At 42.2% G+C, this 25,612-nt stretch overlaps 1 protein-coding gene across 2 annotated transcripts in view; it reads right to left on the minus strand.

Annotated features, from left to right (window-relative positions):
• The window catches only part of EPB41L4B (erythrocyte membrane protein band 4.1 like 4B), a 167,645-nt gene extending 143,399 nt beyond the window's left edge, over positions 1-24,246 (minus strand). For both annotated transcript variants that reach the window (XM_065667749.1, XM_065667750.1), the window contains exon 1: positions 23,897-24,246. In XM_065667749.1, the coding sequence (XP_065523821.1) occupies positions 23,897-24,178 (282 nt within the window). In that variant the 5' untranslated portion in view covers positions 24,179-24,246. The remainder of the gene's footprint in view (positions 1-23,896) is intronic.
• Between the last annotated feature and the right edge of the window lie 1,366 nt (positions 24,247-25,612).

Consider the following 25,612-nt stretch of genomic DNA (forward strand, 5'->3'; position numbering starts at 1 on the left):
CTGACACAAGCTGCCAGGACCTCTTTTTGAAGTGGAAAAGAGCACCTCTGCTAGCTAGCAGTCTCCTTGGACAAAACAGGAACAAAGTCCTCATCTGCTCATCCAACAAAACTAATGGACCTAAAAATCTCCCAGGCATAAAAGTGACTTGGAGAAGAATGAGTACAACTAACATTCTGTTTAACTGAAATAAACCCAACATGCTAAGCAACTGGAAAGCGTAGGAAAAGGAGACAGAAAGATCACAGCAGCACAGTAACTCAAGCAGACAGTGGCTTACCTAGCTCTTCATACTGCATTGATTTCAGGGAGCAAACTTTGGGAACAAGCAACTGAAGACATTACATTAGCAGGGCTCAAAAATGGCTTACTATATAGGCTGTAATACTGTCAAGACAAAAACTGCTGAAGATAACGGTACTAGAGCAAGCATAAAACATCCCTCCTAGAAAATTTCAAATAGTGAAATACAAGGGATGAGCTCAGTTGAAAAAGCACTCACTTTTATCAGTAATGCAATCTTGCCAAGTTTCTATTGCACAGTATACCAGTCTTGCTCTACTCTTTTAACAAACCAGTTTATAAATGGAAAATGGTGAATCTGAGGAGCAACTAAATGCTGCTGACTGCAAGACTTGCACTGACTCTCTTCTTTTTCAAATCCCCACTCCCTGAAACCATACTCTAAAAGATGTAGGAATAAAAAAGACTAAGACAATAATGGCAGTCTGAAGCTTGACACCTGCTTCAGAGCACAAAGCATGGTATTTTCTGTACAGAGAAACAGATCTATACCAAATATGAACTACAGAATAGAAATTCATCATGCTGGCTGCATATCATCTGCCAAGATAGTCCATCAGATCTCTGTTTCTTTTGGCCAGGTGAAAGGCCTATTGACATATTACTGTTTGCACTGCCTACTTGCCTCTTGACAAGGGTGGAGCACCGGAGTAAGCAGCTCTGAGCTTGCTGGCACCACAATAAACTCAGAAATACTAATCTTACTCTGGTTCTGTCCAGAACTTTTTGTGGTATCTTCCCAAGTTTCATGCATAGTGGTGTGGGGTCAAACAGCTCTCTGGGACCAAGAACTGGAACAAAACATGGTTTCAAGGAAGGGAATGCAAGCGCATATAGGCCATATACATTATGCTACTGAACAAAAAGAACACTATCTCAGTATATCCTACTGAAGATCATTAAAAAATGGATCCATGCAGGCAAAAATACCTGATTATGTACTACAATTCACTGCTATTAGCAATGACATACTTTTGCCACATGCCCCTATTTAAATAGCACTCCTAAGGCCACTCACATTTAGTACCAAGACTGACAGTATGCCCTACCATTTTTCCTTAAGTGTCTTTTTTCCCCCTGCCTCCTACCTCCTTACCTCACACCCTTTTGGAAAACAAAATCATCATGCAACAGTTAAACATCCTTCCACTGTCACAGGCAGCTAGCTTATACTTTCAGTATGAACACTGGCCTTATACTCATTTCTAAGGCTCATTTACAGTTGAGCTGGATCAGTTCTTTACTAGTTCATTTGCTTTCAATAGGGACTTCAGTCCCGATTCACATGACAAATTACTCCAGAAACCGCACATACGCATGGTTTCCTCAAGCCTGGCATTTTTAGAGTTTAGAGCCTTTTAAATTGCCAATGTTTTAATTACTATATAACAGTATATGCATGCTGATTACTTTGGAAGACCTGTGCAAAAGTAGACAAGCATTCAACTTCAGTACATAAATACTGCCACCAAGAAGGATGATTTAGCTACTGAATAGAGTTCTTATTGTTGATTTGTTTCATCTTTGATGCATTTTCCTGGCAAAAAGCTTCTAACAACATGAACGAAAAGAATGTAATCCCTAAAACAGCAGGAACAAAACCAACTCTGTTGACCTGAATCTGTTCCCATCAACTTCCTTTATCTGAAAATTAGCACTCGTACTAAATGGCCACATGCTAAATGGACAATATTTAATGACTAGTGTTTTCTGGATAAGCTGTGTCTACTTTTCCAGATCATTCTGGAATTGTATTTTTTAAAGTAATGATATTCAGCTGTTACTTCCTGCTTTACTTCTTGACCATTTTGGGCTGCCAGGAATTCTTCAGTTTGGAAGAAAGATGGCACAGTCATCCCAGTTTCTCAACAAAATAACATCATAATTTGTACTTCAGCTTTTCTGGACTTCTAAATTATACGAAGCGCTTGTGAAAACCTTTATTACTAGACATCATGATTACTGAAAGAGGGAGGGGACAGGAAGAAGAATCAGAATTGAAGTATGTTACAAATGTGTACCTTGCTTGAATTTGTTATTAGCAAAGTGTAACATTCAGTGTAATTAGTTGAAAAGCTGGAGTCCTTCTTCATTCTACACCACTGGCAGAAGTTCACTGAGGCGATGACTATCAACAAAGCAAGCTTGTGGTCTGGAGCCTTTAAAGGTGCGCACATACTGCAGTCAGCCACCAAAGTCACATTCTTACTGCCTTTGCCCTTCCTCTCACTTTTACTGCTCTTTTATTCACGTGACATATAAATAAACACAAGGTTCCCAACCTTTACACTACACCTTCCACAGCAGAGGCTCATTAGTTTCCAGAAACCTTTTGTCAACCCTGATTTTAAAAACTAATGTTAGAGTAAAATTTTTAAGAACAGAATAATAAAATCCAACACTAGAAAATGCAAGCATGACAGTTCAAATTATATAAAGAAAAGATCTTCTGGCTGGCTGTAACAGCAGCTCTGTAATAAAGGCAATCAGAAATTATCTGCCTACTGCTTGACCATAGGAGATATTTATACGAATGACAGCAGTCAAGTTTTCCCCCTAGCAAAGAATCTTTTTTTTATTTCACGAATGTAAATCTAGCTTTGACCACAAACCTTTTCTTGTTTGCTCCACTTCTCCCCTCCAACTGAACTAGAACAAAGGCACCTTTTTTTTTCCCCCTCTTTTTATAAATAAACTCATCATTTATCTTCCCAAGTTCAAGTTTGGTTTTACACCAAAGACAGTTTTCACAACACTGTGCTAAGTACTGGTGCCAGCTTATTTATGTACTGATTTAGAAGCAAGTTTTTATCACTCTGTAGATCTTTAGGTCCCAGAGCTGTCACTGGAATTTCCTTTGCACAAAGCAAATACAGAATGCACCAACATACAACTAAGTTCGGAAGTCAGGAACCAGTCACTAAAAATTCATGTGAAGAGTACAACAGCTTCAGGAAGAGAACATAGGTAACAAAAACAGTTAAGTGTCATGTGTTTGGTTTGTCATCATAGCCCATCCCCAAATGAGTCATGGTAACTCAAAACAGAGATCATTTGATAGTCACAAAGCATACATAATGATGTTTTATCGAACAACAGGTAGCTGTACTTTAGCATTATTAGAGCAAAACCACCAAGTTACCGCATTCTGTGAGTGTAAGATCACTGAGGAATGCAGTAGATTTATTCAAGAATACCAAGTGGTTATATATTTTTAAAAGCCTTTCCTGACTCACATAATCTCATATTTGCACCTATTTCCATGCAAGTTAGCAAACACTTTCAAATTCTTAAGGGTGTCAACACTGGACAACCTCAGGTTGATTTCATTTTTTTCCTACAAGCATGCAGCAAATTGGAGACAGGGTTTTTTTTTTGTCAAGACTGCTGCATGAGCGTACAAATTCAATGTGTCAAAAAGAATGATGACTATGGCAAGTTGCATGGTTTGTAACATTCTTTCTTACTATTATAAACAAATTACAACAAATTACACAGGCTTGGAGCAGAGTTAATGCAATCTGTGCCTTTAAGACAAATATAGGAGTTCATCTTTGTTTAGAAAAATGCACATCGAATGGACTGCTATAAGCTGTTCATTTTCTAACTTCAGTATTTTGCCATTAATCTTTTCATGTGTTAATGCTTAACATCCCATTTAACTAAATCCAAGTTATCACTAAGGTCATAAAACCCAGTTTAACCCACCTTTAACTTATTTTGTTACCGAGCTTCAACACATGGTCTTACTCACTACAAGGCTGAAGCAGAACAACTTGTCAAATCTGTTCCCCCAGGTTGAACAAACTGTACATCAAAGTACCAAACTCCAGAGCATCATAAAGATCTCTACTAGTTTACTGTCTGAGTAATGCTTTATTTGCTAGGTCTTCACAGAAGCCAGTTTACAACATTTCTCCTCATCTAATAAAAACAAATACAATAGTCCTACTTCGCTTAAAGTATTGTCTAAAATCACATTAGCAGTCTGAGGTTGGCAGCATCATTCTCCTGTCTTTGTTCTTAAAACACACTTTATAGATGATAGTCATAAGGTATGCCTTCCACAGAAATGAGATTTCCTCCACAGAAATGAGATTTCCTCCACAGATTTAGCTTTTGAAAGGTCCACATTCATCAAAACCAAGATCCCAGATAAAGTTAAGGCATAAGTAGTAAACGCTTCTTCAACACCCTGTCATGAAGCATCGAAAACATGCTTCATATAATAAAAAAATACAAATTTTAGCCTTGAAATTTTCCTAACAAGAGATGTAGTTCAACCCAAAATATCAAGAGAAGAGTATGCTTCTGGAGATGGGGGAAGGTAACTACCATTTGACTGACTCATTCCCCATGGTACTTATGCAAGTATACATTTAGTTCACCAGGCTGTAAAGCAATATGCTATGGGCATGGCACATAGATTATTTTAAGTTCAGAGAATGAAACTCAAAGTGCAGAGAACTGGTGTAAGAAGGACAATAGCTAGGGAAGACAGGTTAGCTCTGTTAAGAGGCACACTAAGACAAAAAAAAAATAAAATCCAGCTACAGCACCACATCGATGCACAGTCTTGAATATATTGGCCAATGCAGTTGAACCTGATGGGAACAGATTATCACAGTAAAATAGTTGTCTCCTGTGTCAGCAGCATGAAATCGGGAGAAAGCTGCAGAGATCACCTGGCAGATTCTCAGAGGTATGCATATCAAAAGAGTAGAACATCCACAGCTTTTAGACACTGCCCAGGAACATGCAGAAAAAGAACAAACTAGAGATGACACCAAGACAAATAAAAAGTGGATATCCATCCCCCATACCTTTATCAGCGAGGGAAAATAATACTTTTCAGGTAGACCAGCCTGAAAAGCAGCTCTATTTAAATGGTATCTTTGAAAGAACACGATCTGAACTCCTTCTTTTGAGCATATTCTCTAGGTTTCGTTCAGTCTGTTACTCACATACAATTCCACTTACAATTCAGGTTACACATGCCATGCTGATAATCAACTTAAGACTCAAATAATAGCTGAAATCTTGATTATAATTTACTGTGACAACCTCATGCCAAAAGTATCAAAAAAAAGGAAAAGGTCTAGTTTGAATGAGACACCAGCTTGAATTTGAAGGATGATCAGCTTAGAGACAGAAGGAGAGAAGGAATATAAGAAAGGAAGAGGTGGTTTTTTCTCTCCTTGCCTTCCTTAACATGAGGTTCAACTAACCCTATTCAATTCCACAGCACTACAAGAATGGCACGTTTCAGACCAAGACCCATCCTTGAGAAAGCATGTAAAGTTGGTAAATTAAAATACTGGAAGCAACACTAATTTTACTGTTTTCTACTCTGTGGCTTGTTACCCAATCCAAGAAGCACAGTAAAGCTTTTACACTTGGCACCTAGCACACCCAACTCAAGGCAATAGTTTCATATTAAAATGCAGAAGCTTAAAAGCAGCATCAGCAATAAGCAGAGAAAGCTTTTCTTTTCTTTCTAGAGGAAAAGCAGCCCAGCTATAGCGTTTTAGCAACTCTTTAGGGCCAATGCAGCTTGATCAAAACCAAGTACATTGAAATTAATCCTTCTTATAATTAAGACATGATTATTACAAACCACATACAAGCTTACATAGGTATACATATATATAAACAAAGTTTTAAACACAAAAATAGCACAGTAGAGTGATTTGTCATCTCTATCACAACTGCAAATAGCCCTCATGCTGCTTGTTTATCTGAACTACACACTCTGAAGACAGCAGTTAAGAGTGAAACCGATTTGACAGGAATCTGCCAATTCTCAAGTACACACTTCACTGAGGCTGGCAAAGTTGTAAATGAAGTATACTAAAGCATTTGAGGTGATGCAGAAGATATGAGTACTGCATTTAAATTCTGCCTATTTTTATTTATTGTACACTGACAGAATGAACTAGTAATTCATGTATTTAGACATGTCACAAACTATACAAATTCACATGAGGACTTTGTTTCCTTCCCCTCTCAGAATCAGCAGAAATGTTTTTAAAAAGTCCCAGATGATCAGAAGGCTTAACCGCACTAGTCTGGAATTGCCTCCGCACCCTCCACCCTGCTAACCTAAAGCACTTGGGCTGAGGAATATCAAATCAAATTTTACCTACTGGTTTGAAAAGTTTATGACAAATGTTTGCTTTTCTGTGATTACAAGTGTGTCACAAGTCCCTAATATATACCTAGAATACCTATAATCTGTCTAGATTAGCTGTAGCACAGAGAGAATTGTATTTTAGTATATGAATAGCTTTGTCCACATTTTAGCACTGTTCTTAGCCAAATTCACAGACAGCTTCATGTAAAAAGCTGTAAGTTTTTAATTTAGGCTTACTGGGTGCTCCACAAGGAAAGCTCATCTTTTCCACCCTACAAGGTTATCACAAGACAATCATCTCAATCCAATAAAGAATGTCAAAGCAAAAGGAACTTTGTACTGTAACACTGCAATACCCTTAGTCAACTTCCAGTATTTGTGCAAGGTGAAATTGTGCTGTCAGAACAAAGTCCAAATAAGAAGACACTACAGCTAAACTAATTTCCTCAATCTCACATAGTCAAAAGGCTTTGCATCTACAGACTATGTCTTATGTTTCTATAGTTTATCAACTCAATTTCTCTTGTAGACAGGGCTTCATATCCCATTTTGGCCAGTATAAAACTCAGTTTGCTGCCGAAGTACATTTGCCGTAGCTTCTGGGGGTCTTCCAGACAAAAATCCCTTCAGAGGAATTCTGCGAATGCAGAAAGAGCAGTCCAGAATCATACCAAGAAGCCTCCTAGGGCAAGCAACTGCTGCTCCCAGCTTCTCGGAGAACAACAAATGCTCCACTCCCACAACATCTGCCCTACTACAGCCATAGAGCGACTGTAAACTGAAACAGCGAGCTCCTGTTAACACAAGTGCAAAGGATTTGGTTACTCTGCTGGTGAAGCATGCTAGAAGAGGGGACTTTTCCTTAACTAAGGAAGAAGCCCAAATGGGCAATCTTGCTTGACTTGAATAGATCAGTACCCTCTAAAAACCTCCTGCTCCCATGACTCAGCTAGAGATCACCATTTTCTCCGCAACACAAAATATACACTTTTATCTTGGTCACTGCACTGCAGAATCTCAAGGTTGAAATTCATATCCGGTTATTCAACAGGCTGAGATACAGGCGCACACACAGCCTTCTGTCACTTTAGTCACAAAGCAGGAGAGCTAAAGGCAATAATATCTTAGGCAATCTCCAGTAATCTTTTCGCAGCAGTTTATCAAAGCTTCAAGTCTTTCTGTCCAGATGGGGATTACATTGTCACCTTACTACCCAGACAGCATAACACCTCCAAAGATGCTTTGGGAGCATCACAAGAGGAACAGGAAACGCCTGCAGCTTAAAATAAGTAAATAATAATAAACAAAAATTAAGCAAATCTTGAACTGGAAAACTTCACCCATGAACCCTAAAACTAGCATCTCTGAGCAACCTGGTCAGGATGCATTCACCCTTTAGGTTCCCAAACCAGGAACCCAAGTTATCTCACTCGCCCTGCAGCTGCAGTGCAACATCCCTGACTGAAAATGGATGCAGGCATGCATGCACACAAAGAAGCACCAGATGGCCTGGGAACTCTGTTTTCTCAAGCATTTTGAAAATTGGATTTATTCCACAAGCCATCAGAAGAACACAACTAGCTGGTAAAAAGAAAGAAAATCCTGAAGCAAAACCATAAACTGTTTCTCTCTGGTTTTCCCCTTAAAAAAAAAAGCACGTTAATTCAAATGTTTAAAATAGTTGTCATTCTAGTTGGAACCTGTCGTTCTATTGTAACTTGGGGATTTGGAGCTAAAAGCAGATTTTCCACTGAAACTCTTTCAGCATTATTCAGAACTGTCCATTTGTGCTCTCAAGACATAAATAATCTTCCACCTCCTTCTTACAAATGTTGGTTTAGATCATGTTCCTAAATAAAAGTCCTTTCCATAAAAGTGATAATTTAATCATCATTAAAGCTTGTAAAGTTAATTTGGAAAAGACAACATGAAGTCAAACTCATCTACAGTCTCTCACTCAGAAACAAATAAAACTGAGAGTTACAAGTGTTAATTCAATTTATATCTTTCCATTTTACTCACAATCAAGAATTACCGGATTTGTACTAGCAGTAAGACTCAATTCTGGAATATCTACAAATAAAGATTTACAATTAAACCGCTTGAATTTTATGGATCCCTGACAGGTTAGGAATCCAAACTCTGCTCAGCGCAATGTAATTTCCACTCAACAGCATAGATTTTCACCTCACTTGCAAACAGCCTCAAAGGAAAAAGGAGTGCAGAAATACTTCTTCACAGGATACTCACATTAAGTAACAGCCATCAGAAGAACTTTTCAGTCCTGGTTCTATTTGAATCCCCACAGATGGAACCTAGATAAAGGTGCCCATCTCTAAAATTCCCAGAATCTTCCTAATTTCAGTATCAGCTTTGTTGTTCTTATTAGTTCTGGCCCCCTGTTACATTACAAAAATAAACGAGAGATGGCTGGGTCTCATCAGCAATAAATTAAAGAACAGCAGCATAATTTATACCACTCACCATGATTTCAAGTCTTCTAAGTAAGTCTAACTTCTTCCTCCATAAGACTACACTTTTATTTGATTGTGCAATAAGGAACCTTAGAATATGTTTCTGTACGATATCCGACTTTGGCACAGATGACCTCTTGCAGATCTAGTTTGAGCTACTTGCCACAATTTCTGTAACTGCTGCAACAACTACGCATTTCTTCTCCACTTCAGACTAATCTGCCTGACTTCAGTGGGGCAGACAAGCAGCACTCACATGATCAAACCATGAGAGCACAAGGTACATGAATCAAACCATTCCTAAAGTGATTATTTACACCCTCAAGGCCTAACTCAACAACACATGGGCTTTTAAAGCACTTTGAAGAGCCCCCATGCCCATAGGGTTTTTCCGTACTGCTTGGCCCCTTACTCATGCCATACCTTTAACATTTCTGAAATGCAATGCTGCAAAAGCATTTATTTTATTTTTTACAGTGAAACATCCCTGGATCTGATCCTTGACCTGGCTTTCATCACAGCCCCACAAACAGCTGAAAGGGCAGGTATCTGCCTGCAGCTCCAGGACTGGAACAGGAAGCCAAAAATTCTTTGAACTCCTATTGATCATGAAATACCTGTACTCTCAAAACACAGCCTATGAGACAGCCCAACAAAACCAAGGATAAATATTCCTAAAATAGACGCGTATAGTTCGTAACAGGCAGATTTAAAAGAAAAAAAAAAACACGAAGGGAAGGAAGGAAAGCAGCCTCCAGCACTGTCAATGCAATCCTGAAGTGCTCTGCTCACAGTCGCTCTTGTTTTTCTTGGGAGGGAACTAGTAAAATCCCCCCTGCTGAATGTCACAAAACTTGCACAGTAGCAGGAGATGATGGGTCTTGCTGGTTGCACACACTGATTTGCATCTCTTGGGGACAGAAAACTGCATCAATATACTGCAGCTGAATTCAGTGACATCACAGGTCACACACAGAGGAACAAGTTCACTCAGACTCACCAGGCCCAAGACAGTGCCCTGGATTTCAGCAGCACTGTAAGAACTCTGGTGTAACAACAGAAAAACAGCTGACCCTGAGCTCCTAGTGTCATGCTACACCAAGAAAGTGAGCCATGAATACTTAACAAGGGAAAATCAAATAAAGGGCAAAGCCATTTCACACAGCATTCAGGAAGCCACTATAACATTGTTGTGCACAGCTTAGTCTGCACATTACGCACAAAGTCAGAAGAAAAGCTACAAAGAATAGTTTTAGTCTGAAAATAAGTTTTGCTTTTATCTATTTAGACAATCAAAGATAAGCCTAAGAGGTGGCTTGCATTTGAACTTCACATACCTTCATGCAGAGAATATTTTTTTTCTCAGAATCCCAGGACTTTTCATCACATGCCTGCTCAAGAACCAAGACAGGGGGATACCAGGAACCATAAAAATACCAGGAACCATAAAAATACCAGAATCATTAGAATACCTGTTATCACTCTGAAGAGTCCACATAGAACCTGAATAAGTAACAGCTCCTCATTAAAGACACTTAAAGGCAGACAAAATAACAAGATCCACGGAAAGAGCTAATGCTAAAAAGTGACAGGCTTAAAACATGTTCTAGAAGAAATTCTAGAGACTGATCAGTGAAGTAGAACAGACTAAGTGGCCACAATGATCCTTTCTGACCTGAAACAAATCTACAGTTCAGAACCTATTCCTTTATAAGCCAGCCATATGACTCTTTAAGAGTGATAGTCCAAACAATATCTACGGAGGATAGGCAGTTGACTTCCATTTATCATCATCATAACAGCCTTAATATGAGATGTTAAAAGGAGGAACAAATGGGAACAGAGACAGCTGGAACTTCTGCTAGCTGTTTACCCAAAACAAATTTTCTTATATAGTAAACGCAGTAGCTTTATTGGAAGTGGTGATGAAGCTCCCAGGACTTTGGGAAGGGAAGATACAAAGAGGTAACAATAGGCACGTAAGAGATTTTCCGCAAATCCTTCATTCTAACAATTCTCTTTGAAAAATAATTGCATGTAAAAAAAAAATAAATTAAAAAAACCCAAACAAACAAACAAACACCCCCCCCCCCCCCAAAAAAAAACAACCCAAAAAAACACCAGGAAGTCCTGTTAGCATGAATAGTTTGTATTCATTTATTTAGGTGATAGGAAAACTCACTCCCGCCCTACTCCAGCACAGAAGTACACAAAGAAAACCATAAATCCTAGCTACCTCAAACATCAATTCTACTGCTTTCTGCCATAGGAACCAACAGCCTCACAAGAGCTTTTGAGACACAAAAGTCACTTTGAAGAACACTATAAATTCATCCAGCTCTGAAACCGAAGCTGCATGCTTGCCTCCTAGCACTAACTATGGTGCCTGCTTCTGCACTTATAACCTATCCTTTAGTGATGAAACCACTCCAAGTTTATTAACACTGCAGGTTATGTCCCCATATAGTGCAGAAACAGAATTTTCCAGAGCACATATTTCCTCCACCCTCTCACTCCATGGTTTGTCTGTCAAAGAGCTTACTTGTACTCCATCTGTGCAGAGGTTACCCAAGTTTGGAATTTCACAGAACATACAAAGCAAACAACGCAGGTGACAGTCTTGGAAGTAGACTAAGTGGTCACATCTTGCCTCTCTGGAACTGCACTGAACTCATATTTTGCCTTCAGGGACATTTTTTCAGCACCACAAACTGCTGCTGGATTGCACTGGACCAGACAAGTATCTGGCTGTTTGCTTCCAATGAGTGCTTTCACTTTATTGTACAAGACCACAGAAACAAAAGAACATCTTCATTCTCCATCTCACCTGTACCAGCTCTGCAATGCAGACAGACTACTGCACTACCTTAGGAAACTGCAAACTTCTTGTATCAGTTTGTAAGACTTGCAAAAGGAAAACTGGAGAAAAGTTTTATTCCCAGAAATGTACTGGGACTTGGAGTCTGACCCAAAACTCCTGCAGGAAAGCAGGTAGCACTGCTCGGAGAGCTACTCTCTGCTGTGAGAGCTCCCAGGCCTGGGACTTTTCATGGGATCTATATTTAGTAGCTCCCACGAGTCATTTAGCACTGCCCTAGTCTTGACAGCCTTATCCTGTTAATGAGGTTAGTACATATGCAATAAGGAGGAATTTGTATTCTTTAAATATTACCCTACCTTCTTTACAACCAAACCACTCATTTGACCCGTAGCTTGCCAAAACCAGCTTTTCTAAACATCCTGCTGAAGATTTTGATATTACTTTAAAACTGTAGCTGCCTTAAATTAAGAAATAACTTTTAATTCCAGTAAACAGTAAGATGCCTTGGAAATCCTGAAAGCAAAAGAAACAGAGCTCATTTTGAGGTTTATCCTTCAAGACAGCATTTGCACTTCAGTTTGTCCACTTTCAACAGCTCCTGAAAGTCACAATGAAGCCATAGAGGTTCTTCAAACTATTTTCTCTTCCTAGAAAGCTTCCAGCACTCAGCTTACTGAAATAGCTGGGAAAGTTCTCCACTCCTGGGATTACACAAATGCCAAGAAACTGACAGCTGTAACAGAAAAATCTGCTTTCTGAAACAAACTTCTGATTAACAATATTTTGTATTTATGAAAGACCCCATCTTTTCGCTTTGACAATTTTTCAGATTATGATCATGCTGGAAATGTTATCAGATGATCCCTTTCTGTCAAAGATGACTTTTTTCTAGAAGGAATACTTCTATCACTAACTAATACCGTAATGTGGGGGGAAGAAATCAAGATTCCCTTTCCTCACCGTAACCATAGTCTTAAAATAAAATCTCTTGTCAAAACAGCTGAACTTCAAATAAATAAATAAATACACTTTGTGTTAAAATCATAAACAAAAACATGCTGAGTGTTTAATGTGAAAATACATCAAAATCCAAGCACGCAAATTGTAAAATGAGAATATCTGCCAGCAAATTTCAATACCAGCAAACAAAACCCAACTGGTTTTGTTTCTCAGCACTGACTTTTTCAATTCCCACTCCCTGCAAGAAAGGCAGTCATCAACTCCAGTCCATTTTTTGCTAATTTACAGACAAATGCTCGAACTCATACTTTGTAAACTTCTGATGCATCAGAAAGGCTTTACTATCAGATAAATTTATAATGCGAATTGCACATCAACATGCTAGACAGGAAAATAGCAATTGTTAACAATGCCAACAAAAGAGGGGATGGCTCTGAGAATTCAAGGTGAAAAAGAAGCGAAGGCAGAGAGCAATCTCAGCTTGCTTCCAATTCTAAATTTAAGACTACTATACAAGTATCTGTTGTGCGGATTATTTCTTCATAGACTGACCTCCTAAAATATTTTAAACACCTTTCCTGAACTACCAAAATCTATCAATTAAAAAAAAGTTTCCCCTCCTAGTGCCTACAGTTTGCAACAAACAATCTGAGTACTGTGGCATTTTGATGATCCAAAGGCTCCCCTATTTTGACACCTGAAAACAAGGGTTTCATTCCCTATATTACAAGTTTTGCAACAGTTCATCATCCCATAGACAAAAGCCAACTGTGAAATATCAGGAGAGGAGGGGAGTGAAGGGAGACACAGCAGACATACAGGCAGATGACAGGTTAAGCATTGAGCTTAGAGGGAAGAGAAAAGTGCTACAGTTAACGTTTAATGGCTTCACTGGCCTCTGTAAAAGGAATCAGCCATCTCTGCTGTCTTAGTAAGCAGTAAAGAAAACTCATCAAAATTAACATCTTCTAATTAACTGGAAGTCAAGAGCAGAACTCCAACACACTGCTGAGAGCTGTGCACAGAATGAATTTTGCAAGGCTGACCCTGAGCACACGCAGAGCGAACCCTACAGCTACACGTTCCAAACCACAGCTCACAGTGCGGCCTTGGCAGATGAGACTCAGGCTCAGGAGCTGTCATGGAGCAGGCTTGGGAACACTCCTCCTCGGGGAAAGGGCATTTTGGTAACAAAGAGGAAAGCATCCTGCCACCCTCTCTTCATTGCTGAACAGCAGGGAAAGAAAAAGAAAAAATCTAAATCAAGCCCAATACATGAATTAGAAAGAAGGGGGAGGAGAAGAAACGAAGTCTTTCCGCTGCTGCTTTATTAAACCAGCTCTTTCCTCCACAGAGCTATTGCAGGATGCTTTAATTCACATAGATATACATCTGCATCCAAAGATCACAACATGAGAGAAAGTAAGTGGATACTGCCCACTGGTCTTTACACTTCCAGGGTGTTGCCTATGATATGACCTATTTTGAAGAATAACACCACTCTTCACTTATTTGCTTAATTCAAAGAGATAACAGAGTCATCATTCATCATCTCTCAAAGCAAAGCACTCATGGAAGGTTCATTATTCGGGAAGAATTTCTACTCAGTAAGTAGCCTGAATATAAAACCTACATACTAAGGATCTGCATCTCCACTGAATAGTGATCTTTGTTGCAACACAACGATTGTACAGAGTACTGCTGTTTTCAGATCTGCTTATAAAAACTGAAGTTTTTGGGTTTGGCCTTTTTACATAAATGTAAGCCCTCAATTTAAAATCATACCATATCACAGCTCTGGGAACCACTAACAAGGTATGAAAGAGATTTATTTAAATGACAGCCACAATCAATTCTGGATGGGAGCAAGGGAGAAGGAAAAACTTAATAGAACTTCTCCTTGTTCCCAAAAATGAGGAAAACCTTCACTTGCACAGTCAAAGCAGGTAACATTAGAACATTCAACAATTTCATTCAACACCAACAAAAAAGATGTGATGCAGTTAGTGTTTATTTTCTCCATCCTTAATGAGGATTTGTTCACACCCTAGAATAATGCTAAAGCTTAACACAGCCAACTAAAATTCCTTATCATCTAACCTACAAGACCTCACGTAGTCCACACACAGTAAGAAACTCTGAACATAAAAACGGGAAGTGATTTTCTTGCTTAGTCTCAATTTAAGACAGAAAAACAAACTGGTGTTTTCCCAGCCAAGACTGCTAAGCTACAAAATTCCTCCCAAGTCTACATTTATATATATGTATGTATATACATATATAAATAACACCAACAAAAACAACACATAAGATCAATTACTAGTACTACAAAGAGCTACTGTGAAAAGCATTATCTTCAATCAGCTACAACACAATTCATCCTTGGGCAAGTTATTCTGTGAAATAATGTTGCAGTCTACAATACTTTAATTAGAGGTTACAATCCCTAAGTTAAAGCACCATGCTTTTCTAATCATATATTTGATACTAGTATGTTCATATGAGATCTTCTAAAGAAAAGACCTATACTCTGTCCATATTTGTGTAGAGTTACTTGCTGTATTTCATATTTAATTGACTCTATTAGGATTTCCAGTCTCTATCATATAAACTGTATCACATCTATTAAAATAATAAAATACAGTAACATCTCGATTCAATATGCTTATCAGTATACTAAAAAAAAAGACAGCATTTGGTCTTTTGTTTGGAAAAACTAACTGTGGTTCCACAACAACAAGCAAGGGAAATAACCTGAATCTGTACAAATCAAAACCAGATAATATAAATTAATCCCTAATATTTTTTCATGCTTCATAGCTGGAGTCTGACTCTGGAACTTCAACAACTATTTCAAAACAATCTCATCACTATATAGCTAATGGTCTGGGACATATTTAAACTGATGCATAGAAATAAATGGAAATAGCAAGTCAAATGAAGAGCAGATGGTCATTCTAAACACTTCAATACCCTCCAAACCTTATATTTCTAATGCAGAAAGAAAAGAACATCTAATAAAAGAATAAAAGAACCACAGTCTACACTGGAAAACAAATACTAAAAAAACCCATGCATTTCTTAAGTGACTTAAAATACTAATCCAGCACTGTACGCACAGTTAACAGCTTCACGTGCCTTAGCATGCTGTCCAGGAGAGTGTGCTCCAAGATTTTACCAGGCACAGAGGTGAGACTGACTGGTCTGTAATTCCCCGGGTCTTCCCTTTTCCCTTTCTTGAAAATGGGGGTTACTGGAGCACCTCCCGTATGAAGACAGGATGAGGAAGTTGGGGCTGTTCAGCCTGGAGAAGGGAAGGCTGCGTGGGGACCTCATAGCAGCCTTCCAGTATCTGAAGGGGGCCTATAGGGATGCCGGGGAGGGACTCTTCGTCAGGGACTGTAGTGACAGGACAAGGGGCAACGGGTTAAAACTTAAACAGGGGAAGTTTAGATTGGATATAAGGAGGAAATTCTTTCCTGTTAGGGTGGTGAGACACTGGAATGGGTTGCCCAGGGAGGTTGTGAGTGCTCCATCCCTGGCAGTGTTCAAGGCCAGGTTGGATGAAGCCTTGTGTGGGATGGTTTAGTGTGAGGTGTCCCTGCCTATGGCAGGGGGGTTGGAACTAGATGATCTTGAGATCCTTTCCAACTCTAACTATTCTATGATTCTATTAAACTTCATCCTTCTAGCAAAAAATAAATTATTTGTACTTATATTTTACTTTGCAAAGGGTCTACAAATTCAACTTCTCTCAACCTCCTTTCCACACCGTCTGAGTTTCAGGTCCAGTTTTGTTGTCTCATATGAAAACATCCAATTTTAAAGCAAGGGGGTTTAACCTTTGAATGAATTATTCCACCAATTGCTACCAATGTTCCCCTAATATCTGCCCTACAGCTGGGAATGGCCAGGACAAGTGGTCACCTGCACCATCTGTGCCCTGACAGGCAGGGCACTTGGCTAGTTAAGCTCACTAAATGAGCTGCTGAACTAGCCATAGAACCCTGGCCACAGCTGGGAAATTTATTTGAATGGGGAAGGAACAGGACTTCAGAGAACCACAGAAATTACCTAAACTGATAGGAGGGAATGGGACAGAGAACTATGCTTGAGGCCCAATCCAGAAGGAAGCAGACCTCTAGTGCTCTTTGAAGTGTCTCAAAAAGAGATCCTCCATGGTGAACTGCTTCACAGCTTACATAGCTGCTCCTGGTAGGCAAAGAAAACTGCTTTTATAGATAGGGAAAACAGAGTAGGGTAAAAGAACCCCACAAAATTAAAAGAAATCTGTTCTCATTTATATATAAAAATTATTATTATTATTATTAATATTAATAATAATAATACCCAACTCAGGAGGTATCATGCTAGTAATACAGACCATACCCACACAGAAAAAGTACAGAAAATTGCTTAGGGAGAAGACTGCAAAGGCGAAGGGTAAGTGGAAATGTTTGGGAATTTAAAAAAAAGAAGCTGTGAACTGGGAAATTGACCTATGCTTGGAGAAGGAGAGACTCTAAATGAAACCAAACTCTTGGAGAGAGTTACAGGAAAAAGAGATATTTACAGAGGCGCCACAAGTAGAAGCACAAGGAAGCACATGAAGAAAAGCATGCAGAGAGAAGCAAAGGTAAAGACATCTGTCCCCTCATAATTTCAGAAAGGATGCATAGACAATATGCCTCCAGCTATCCAAAAATACTAGTCCTCTGTTCGCTCTTCTATATGGGCTGCATTTCCAAAGTCTCTTTGCTCTTAACTCCCATCTCGTAGGATCTTTTTACATACCCATTCTTCTTCCTTTGCAGGACCACTATTATGAGCCTGAAACTACAGTTTTGCTGTAGAACACAACCACTGGGAAAAAAACAAAACAAAACCCAACATAATAGGTGTTCACTGTTGATTAAAAAAAAAAAAAGTTATTTTCTAACTATTCTGAAAGTTTCTTGCTTATAGAGCATCTCCATTCAAATCCGTGGTGGTCTTCAGAGTTTCTCCAGCATTTATGATCACATAATTACACCTACTGCAAACAGCTGCTACCAAACTGCATTTCTGTGCTGACAAGAGGCCCAGCCACACTGAGGCTGCACATGATTATTTTCCTAAGCATAGCTGTATTCTAGTCCATTGTAAAAAGGCTTCTGAAAGAATGCATCCAACAACCTTATCTTCTCCTCATCTCTTCAGACACAGAAAATCTTCATCCGAGAATTAGTACCAGGTGCTGACACTTTTGTCTTTACTATATACTACTGCCATCATTGGCTTTATCCCCCTCACTGGTTGTCAACTCTCTGTAGCAGCAGTCCTGTTATCCTGTCAATCTGTACTTCACTAAGAAATGGTTTTGGTTTCCATAAATAACTAATGGAACTAACATATGCCAAAACAAAACACTGTCCATTGTCTCCCTCTTCTACAATGTAGTGTTGAAATGTCTTTTATCTGCTGTAGATTTATTTGGGATGTTTGGTGAGTACATGAAGGGACTAAAATTACCTCTTTTCTCTTAGGAACCTAACACTGCATTTCTGAAGCACAGATGTGGTCACATGTGCCTACCCCATCTCATGCCTATTTCTCTGGGGCTGTGTATGTCCCTGATTCTACATGTGATTCTACTATGAATACTCTTCATAGCAATGCATCAACGTACACGGAGAACATAATTAAAGGCTACTGCTAGAAGACAATACATTGAGTTGTAGCTACAGTTACTTGATCTGAGCTGCAAGGTAATGAAAAAGCATTTCAACATGAGCTGCAGAAGCAAAACACCCAACCCCTTCTAAAAATGGAGCTTGATCTGTTATGAAGCGGACTACAGGTGCTAGTGCCCACAGGACTTCATCAGCATAAGAGGCATTACCATTGCTGCAAATACGCTTTTAACGCTTTCCAGCAAGAACTCTATGTTGTTGAAAGGTAGTTTCTGCATAAAGAAGGCATATTATCAATTTTTTAAGTGACAAATGATTTAAAAATTAATAAAATGTCCTGTTCCCCATCTCATGTAATTCATCTATTTGAGTGGAAGGTAACTCCTCAATTAGGAGACTCCAGAGAATTACCCGAATCCAAGTGTCTACATGCGTTATTAGTGCATTTCTCTAGAGTTAATATCCCTGAAATGCTATTAGGAAATCACGTATGATGTAAAAGAGAGAAAAAATGTGTTGTACTTCTCTCCCAATATTTATAACTTTATCAAAGACACTAACCAGTAATTGTAAGATGGAGATGACTACTCAAGAGTTAATTTTACATTTACCTTTGATGTAAGCATAGAGGCCAGATAACAGGTTTTTTTTTTTTATTTTCATGTTACTCCAACAAGAAAAAAATACAACAAAAAGAAGGCCAGAGATGAGAAAAGAGTAGGGAAGAATATTTACTATCCCTATTCTGAAGTGTTTCCATAGCAGCTGAAACAATTATTTAAAAAAAAACACACCAAAAGGAAGGCAAAGAAATAGTACAAAAGCTATCCATCTGAAAACAATTCATAGATTTTAACATAGTTTACTTGTTCATTAGCTTAATCATTAAACATCACTCTTCCAGTACATTACACAAGTCTTTGCAATGACATTCGTAACAGCACAGAAATTTATCAGAGCAAGGAGATTTTTAGAAAGGAGTATTTATAACAAACAACACATTGACTGCTGTAGCTTCAAGTCACAGAAAATGTAAGGTAATCTGTATCTGCTTTGCAGGATGAGAATTTCCAAATAGAGTAGGCTTACCATTGCTCCTTTTTATCGCACTTACATTACACAAACCCAGGAACACCTTACCTGTGTTCATTCCCCTCCTGCCTTCCCCCACCTTAGCACAGAATACTGTTTTCAGTGGCATTAAGAAAAGGGACATTAATTCCTGCTACTCTGGACACTCCCACTGAATACCCATCTTTCATATCCTCCCTTTAAGCTTTCATAAGATGCACTGAATTAAAAATCAGAGACTCCAGTTTTAGAAATGCCAACAACCATGTCTGAAAGTCAACAAAGGTTTGACTTTTGGGCCTCGTGTGAAAGCCCTCTATAGTCTGTTCCGTTTACGTATTAAGTAGCAGGCATCAACACCACTTTGTAAATGTCAATGATCTTTCCCTGCATTCTTTATGTAAGAACACAGCATCACCCATAACCAGTTTGTCTTTCATGAAAGTTATGAATCCTCCAGCAAACAGAGGCAGGATCACTTTGACAGCAGTGAGCAAGTGGCCTTTCATCTACCTACAGCTCAGTTACAAACCCTAAACAAGTAACAGCCTCCTGTGTAAGTGAAGATGCAACATAAAAGATACTGAATAGGTTCTCAATGGTAAAAAGAAATACACAGATATCTGGTGTGAGAGGGAGGAAAGGATGGCTTGCCATGCGAGTATTTTTCTCCTTGCATCAGTTTTTATAACCAGATTTCAAATGTGCAGACATGTGACATCAGGTCAAGAGGAAGTAATGGCACCATTTATGCTCCCCTTCCCATGGGAAATCACCCCACAGCAACAGAACTGGTCAACTGCCACTCACTCCTACACAACAGATCCAACCTTAATAGCATCTCATATTCAATAACGGGGCCCTGAGGAGCTCATGGGTTTAAAAAGCCATCCAGTGCATCATCCCTTTTAGAAAGGATACTTTCAAAGTACACAATTCTTGCCTTATGAGTGAACAAAAAAAGCATCACTCATTAAGCAATCCTTGAAATTTCATGCAAGATGCGGAGTATAGAAACCACTGTCCGGGGTATCTCCAACGCTCAGAATAATTTTATGCTGACATTTGTAAAGGGACAGCTGGGTGGAAAACAAGTTTAGGGAAACCAGAGAACATCTACAAGTGAAAGCAGCACAGGACAGCAGGATAGCAGATGGGGTAGTCTGGGGGCAGAGGACATGCAGTAAAACAAATGAAGTACACATGCCCCAGAAGGAAGTGGGCATGGAAAGGCAAATAGAGAAGAAAGGTGACAGTGGTCACAATATTGCTATGCAGCCTAAAGAAGAACAAGCTAAGGAAGGATTCCTTAGAAGGGAAGACAGATTAGAAGGGTAGATCTTTATTTCTGTTATCAGCATGAGCAGACAAGAGCATACTAGATGTGCAGTTTCCAATACAGACACTATCTCACAAATGAAAATGTTAGCCCCAAACACAGTTACCAACTTACTGATGTAGGATTTATTTTTCCAACGCCACCATCAGCCCCCACATGTAAGAAAACACTGTGGCAGAGCATGCTACATTTACCTTGGGCAAAAATTTCAAGGATTTACCTTTACTTTTAAAAGTACAAAACAGGACAACAACAAAACCGCCTAAACCGTTTTTTTTCTACACATTTTTCCATCAGTCTCATCTTTTCTGTCACTCTTGCAAACAAACAGACCCTGTAATCTTTAAAATCTAATACACCTTTCAATGACTACTAAATGAAGCCCTAGATAGCAGCCTAAAAAGTTGCAGTTTCAAGAGTATCATGTCCTAGTATCAACAAGGTCCTTTTTCCACTGGTAAGACAACCTGGGTGTAATCCTAGTAGTTAGTAAAAAGAGCACATTTTACAGATGCCAGTATCTCCTGAAAAGTGCTTGCAGACACAATCAGCAGCACAGTAAAGTCCTCTGCAATTATCTCCATACTTGACTTCATGGGTAAGCTGCTCACTGCTGATGAAGCTCACATTCCCTCCCTTTCCATAAGATTTGAGCTGAAATGGAGAGAAACCATCATACACTATTTATTTTTTAATGGAAAAGATGCTACTTTATTCATTCAGCTTAACTGGTCCTGTAACACCACTTCAGAGCATCTGAAGCACGTTCTGTTCCAGGCCATAAAATCTAGAGCTGCAATGCTCAGAGAAACTTTACTGATGAACTGCTATAAATGGTGCAACGCCTCTTTCAGTTTTTCTAACTCTCAGTGTGGGTGTTACTTTCTGTGAAAGAAAGGGAAAAAGCATGAAGAACAGATATGTAATTCAACAGAACAGTATTTAATCCTGAAAATATTAACAGCTATTACGTGCTCCAGAGCCCTCCACCAGTCTAGATATTTCAGTGGAAAAAAAAATACCAACTTCTGACCCCATCTTCAGACAAATGAACTACAGCCACCACATGTGCAGCTCACATTCTGCAAACACTGGCAGCTTAGGCTTCGTTTGGAGGTCAATTCAAGCAAGACCAAGCAGATGCTCCCATCTACTTTCAATCCTCAAGGACTACAAAGTTTGCCATCACCTCATTTTCTGGTGCTTCAAAACCACAGATCATCTTAAAAAGGCTCTACAGCAAAAGCTGAACTCTTGATAAATCAGGAGTATAACCTCAAGCAAAATATTTACTGAACTTACCTACAAAGACTTCTATAAGCAAATCCTTAGCATGCTGATGTCATTTTCTTAAAATGACACGATGAATGTTTTGTGCCAGGATATTAGAAGGACTGGCAGAAAGTTACGAAGGAGATGTTATGAGAGGAAACATACTAGCGTCTCCAATATCTGGAAATGCACAGTCTATAGTCTGTAAGGTAAGAGAGGCCAGATAATTCTACAGCAAGCATCTCTAGATGGCTCTATTCACATACTTCTACATTCACTTGTAAGAGTCTTACTCCATCTTTTCAGTTTGTTTTAAACAGAAATCACAGGGTTGCCAAATCCCATGTTTTAGTGAAATGATGCCAATATACACGGATAATTATTAATATGAAAGACACCTAACAAGATTCGAAAAGTGCTATGAAAAAAACCACAACTATCTCCTTTACAGTACTTGAGAATAAATTAACTTGGAATTTATTAGACTGTGACGTTCATTATTAGTAAGTTTCTCCACCTGTTTCTGCAGACCAGCCTTAATGGCTGGTGATTATTTAGGTTGGAATGGAAAGAAGATTACATGTTTTTCAATTATGATAAACTTCCATCCTGTTTCACGGGAAGCTTGGTTTTCGAGAGGGAGAGGAAAAGTCGGCAAGAAAGGACGCATTTAGCAGCTGTGAGAAATTAATGTCTGGCACAACGCAAAGTCTTGCATATTAGTAATATACACCGTGCAACTTCCTTTAAGCGAGACAAGAGGATACACAACGGGCTCCGGGGATGCCAACACACCTACAAACGCGGCCCAAGTTCACCAAGCAGGCCGGCACCGGCCCTTCCTCATTCCTCCAGCACGGCAGCAGGAGGGGGAAAAGTTCAGCACCGGCACCATCCGCGCACCAGCCCGGATCGCGGACCCGGCCCCCCGCCGCCTGAGGCGCTGACGGCCCGGCCGCCCAGAAGCAGCAGGGTTTACCCGGGACCGCGGGGCTGCACTCGGGCGGCCCTCCCCTCACGGGGCGGACACCTGCCCGGGACAGGGGCAACCCCCCGGGCACCCCGCAGGCCGAGGGCAATGCGGCCCTTCCTCGCAGCCCCCCCGGCCAGCCCCGCTCTCCTCCCGCCGGCAGAGGGGCTGGAGAGAAACAAGAGACGAAGAGGCGGCGCGCCGGCGGCCCCCCGCCGCGGTGGGCGCAGCGCGGTCTCGCCTCACAGCCGGCCTCGCCCCGCCGTGCTCCCGCCGCCGGCGCCACAAGTGCTGCGGGGCCGGGGCCGCCACGGCCGGCTGCGGAGCCTAAAGGCACGGCTCCTTGCCAGAGCCCTCCAGCTCCCGTCCCCCGCCCCGGTACCCCCCACGGCCGGCGGTGCCGCCGAGCGGGATATGAGGGCGATCCCCGCTCTCCCAGTCAGGGACACACACACAGGTAGCGCCCGCACCACAGGGGCGATCCCCCCCGAGCGGCGCGGCTGAAGGCACCGCCGCAGGGGGCTGTTTACTGGCTGCGGAGGGAGAGGAGAGCAGGTGCCCACCTCCACGCTCGCTCTGGAGAAAGGGAAGAGGGAGGCAGGCAGCTTTAGCCGGCAGGAAGCGGGGGGCGAGCGGAGCGGCGGTCATGGCGGGGAGGCACTGCGCGCACCTGGCAGCAGGTGCAGGCAGGCGGGCGAGGACGCCCGCGGAGGGGAAGAAGAAACTAGCGAGGCTCGCCCAGAGAACGGCGCACGTTGCGCAGCCGGCGGGGGGCACTCGCAGGTGCCTGTCACCAGGAAGGGGGGGACGATGCGGAGGAGGGGAGAGGGGAGATGCAAGCGCCGTTCCGCAGGCAGGGGAGGAGAGCGCACGTTACTCACCGGCAGCTCCACGCTGACTTCGGTCCCGTCCAGGAGAAGGACGCGGCACTGCAGCACCGGTTTATTGCCGCCGGCCGCCGGGATGTGGACGGGGGCTCCGGCGCTGTGCGCGACCCCTCCGGGGTGCGGCGAGGAGGGGAAGCCTCCCGAGCCGACGGCGGCTGCTCCCCGCAGCCCCCCGTCCCGCTCGTCCCCCTCGCCGCCGAGCCCTCCGCGCCCGGCTCCTCGCCCGTAGCGCTGCATCGACCGCCGGCCAAAGGTCCTGCGCAGGAACCGCAGCATCCTGGGGGCGCCCTGCCCGGCCGCTCACACCCCCGAGCCCGCAGCTCCGCGCCCGGCCCGCGCCGCCTCCCCGGGCAACGCAGCAGCGCCGCCCGCCGGGAGCCAGCCCGCGCCACCCGCCGGCCGCCCCGCCCTCTGCAGCGCCGCCCGCCACCGGCACGGCACGGCGGGGCGGAACGGGGCGGGACGCGTGCGGCCCCTCCTGCCGCCGCTGAGGTGGGGGACCCCGGGCGGCGGGCAGGGGGAGCTGCTGAGGCGGCAGCCGGGAGCCCACCTGTAGTGGCGGCGGCGCGGCTGGGGCGCTCGCCCTTGGCCCGCGGGGTCCCGGCGCCTCAGCCGCGCTCGCCGCCGGCCGCAGCACCGCAGCGCAGAGAGAGCAGTGCCAAGGCGCGCCGCTCCCCCAGCAACTGCCCCGGCGCTGCGGTGGTCGGAACGATCACGCCGGCCGTTGGGGCGGTGGCTGCCCCTCGCCACCGCCGCCGGGCCGATCAGGCCTGCAGCTGGGGCTGCCGCCTCCTGGGGCCGGCTCCGCTGCCGGGGGCGGCCCGGCGGGACCTGCCGCCCAGCCGCGCACTCGGGGGCCGGGGGCGGCCCGTCCTTCGCGCCGCGCTCTCCGCTTTGCGCCCGCCCTGCGTTCCCTCCCTCCGTCTGCCGCTTCCGCCCCTTCGGACGGGCGAGAGAGGGGACGGGGGAGGTTAATAGCGGAATAACGACAGGCGGGGATGGAGAAGTAACAATCCCGGGGGAGGCCGGAGCGGCGCGTTCCGCAGGGAGAGGGAGGAGGACACCGCACCGCTTCTCCCAGCATCGCCGGTGGTGCTGCTGCCTGTAGCCCTTGAGCACAAACGCGTCTGCCGGGTGTGTGAAAACGCTCCCGCATTTGCCTTTGTGGTCAGCGTGGTCTGGTGGTTTGAGGAAACATACGAAAATGTGATCCCGTGGTAAAGCGGGCCAGCCAGACCTTCCTGGGGTTTCGCTCCCTTTAGTTTCTGCAGCTGTGAGGAAGCAGTACGTGTTTATTTAAGTGTCATAGCAACTCCATAGGTACAAACACTCTCAGCAGTCGCTCTCCCAATAAGTTAAATATTTAGTTATTCTGGCTCGGGCAGGAGCACTGTTGTTTAGTTGCTATATATAAAATACTGGACGTGAATGGACACAATCAGTAGGACTAATGATGGCACCCTATGGTCAGATGTGATATAAGGGGCTTTGAGCTAAAGTTGCTGCTTCTAAACTTTGGTGGGTTCCTTTTTCTCTGCTGTGGGTTTACTAACCTTGCTTCCAGGCTGTTTTACACAAGCATCGCCTATTAGGTATTCAGAAAGCCTGCCAAAATGTCTCAGCTTGTCTTTTTTTTTTTTTTTAATTGAGACTTGGTAGTGTTAGGTAACTACCTGCTGCTTCTGCATCCTTTTCCATGTTTCTTCAATG

This window comes from Lathamus discolor, chromosome 2 (assembly GCF_037157495.1).
Source record: "Lathamus discolor isolate bLatDis1 chromosome 2, bLatDis1.hap1, whole genome shotgun sequence".
Taxonomy (NCBI): Eukaryota; Metazoa; Chordata; class Aves; order Psittaciformes; family Psittacidae; genus Lathamus; species Lathamus discolor.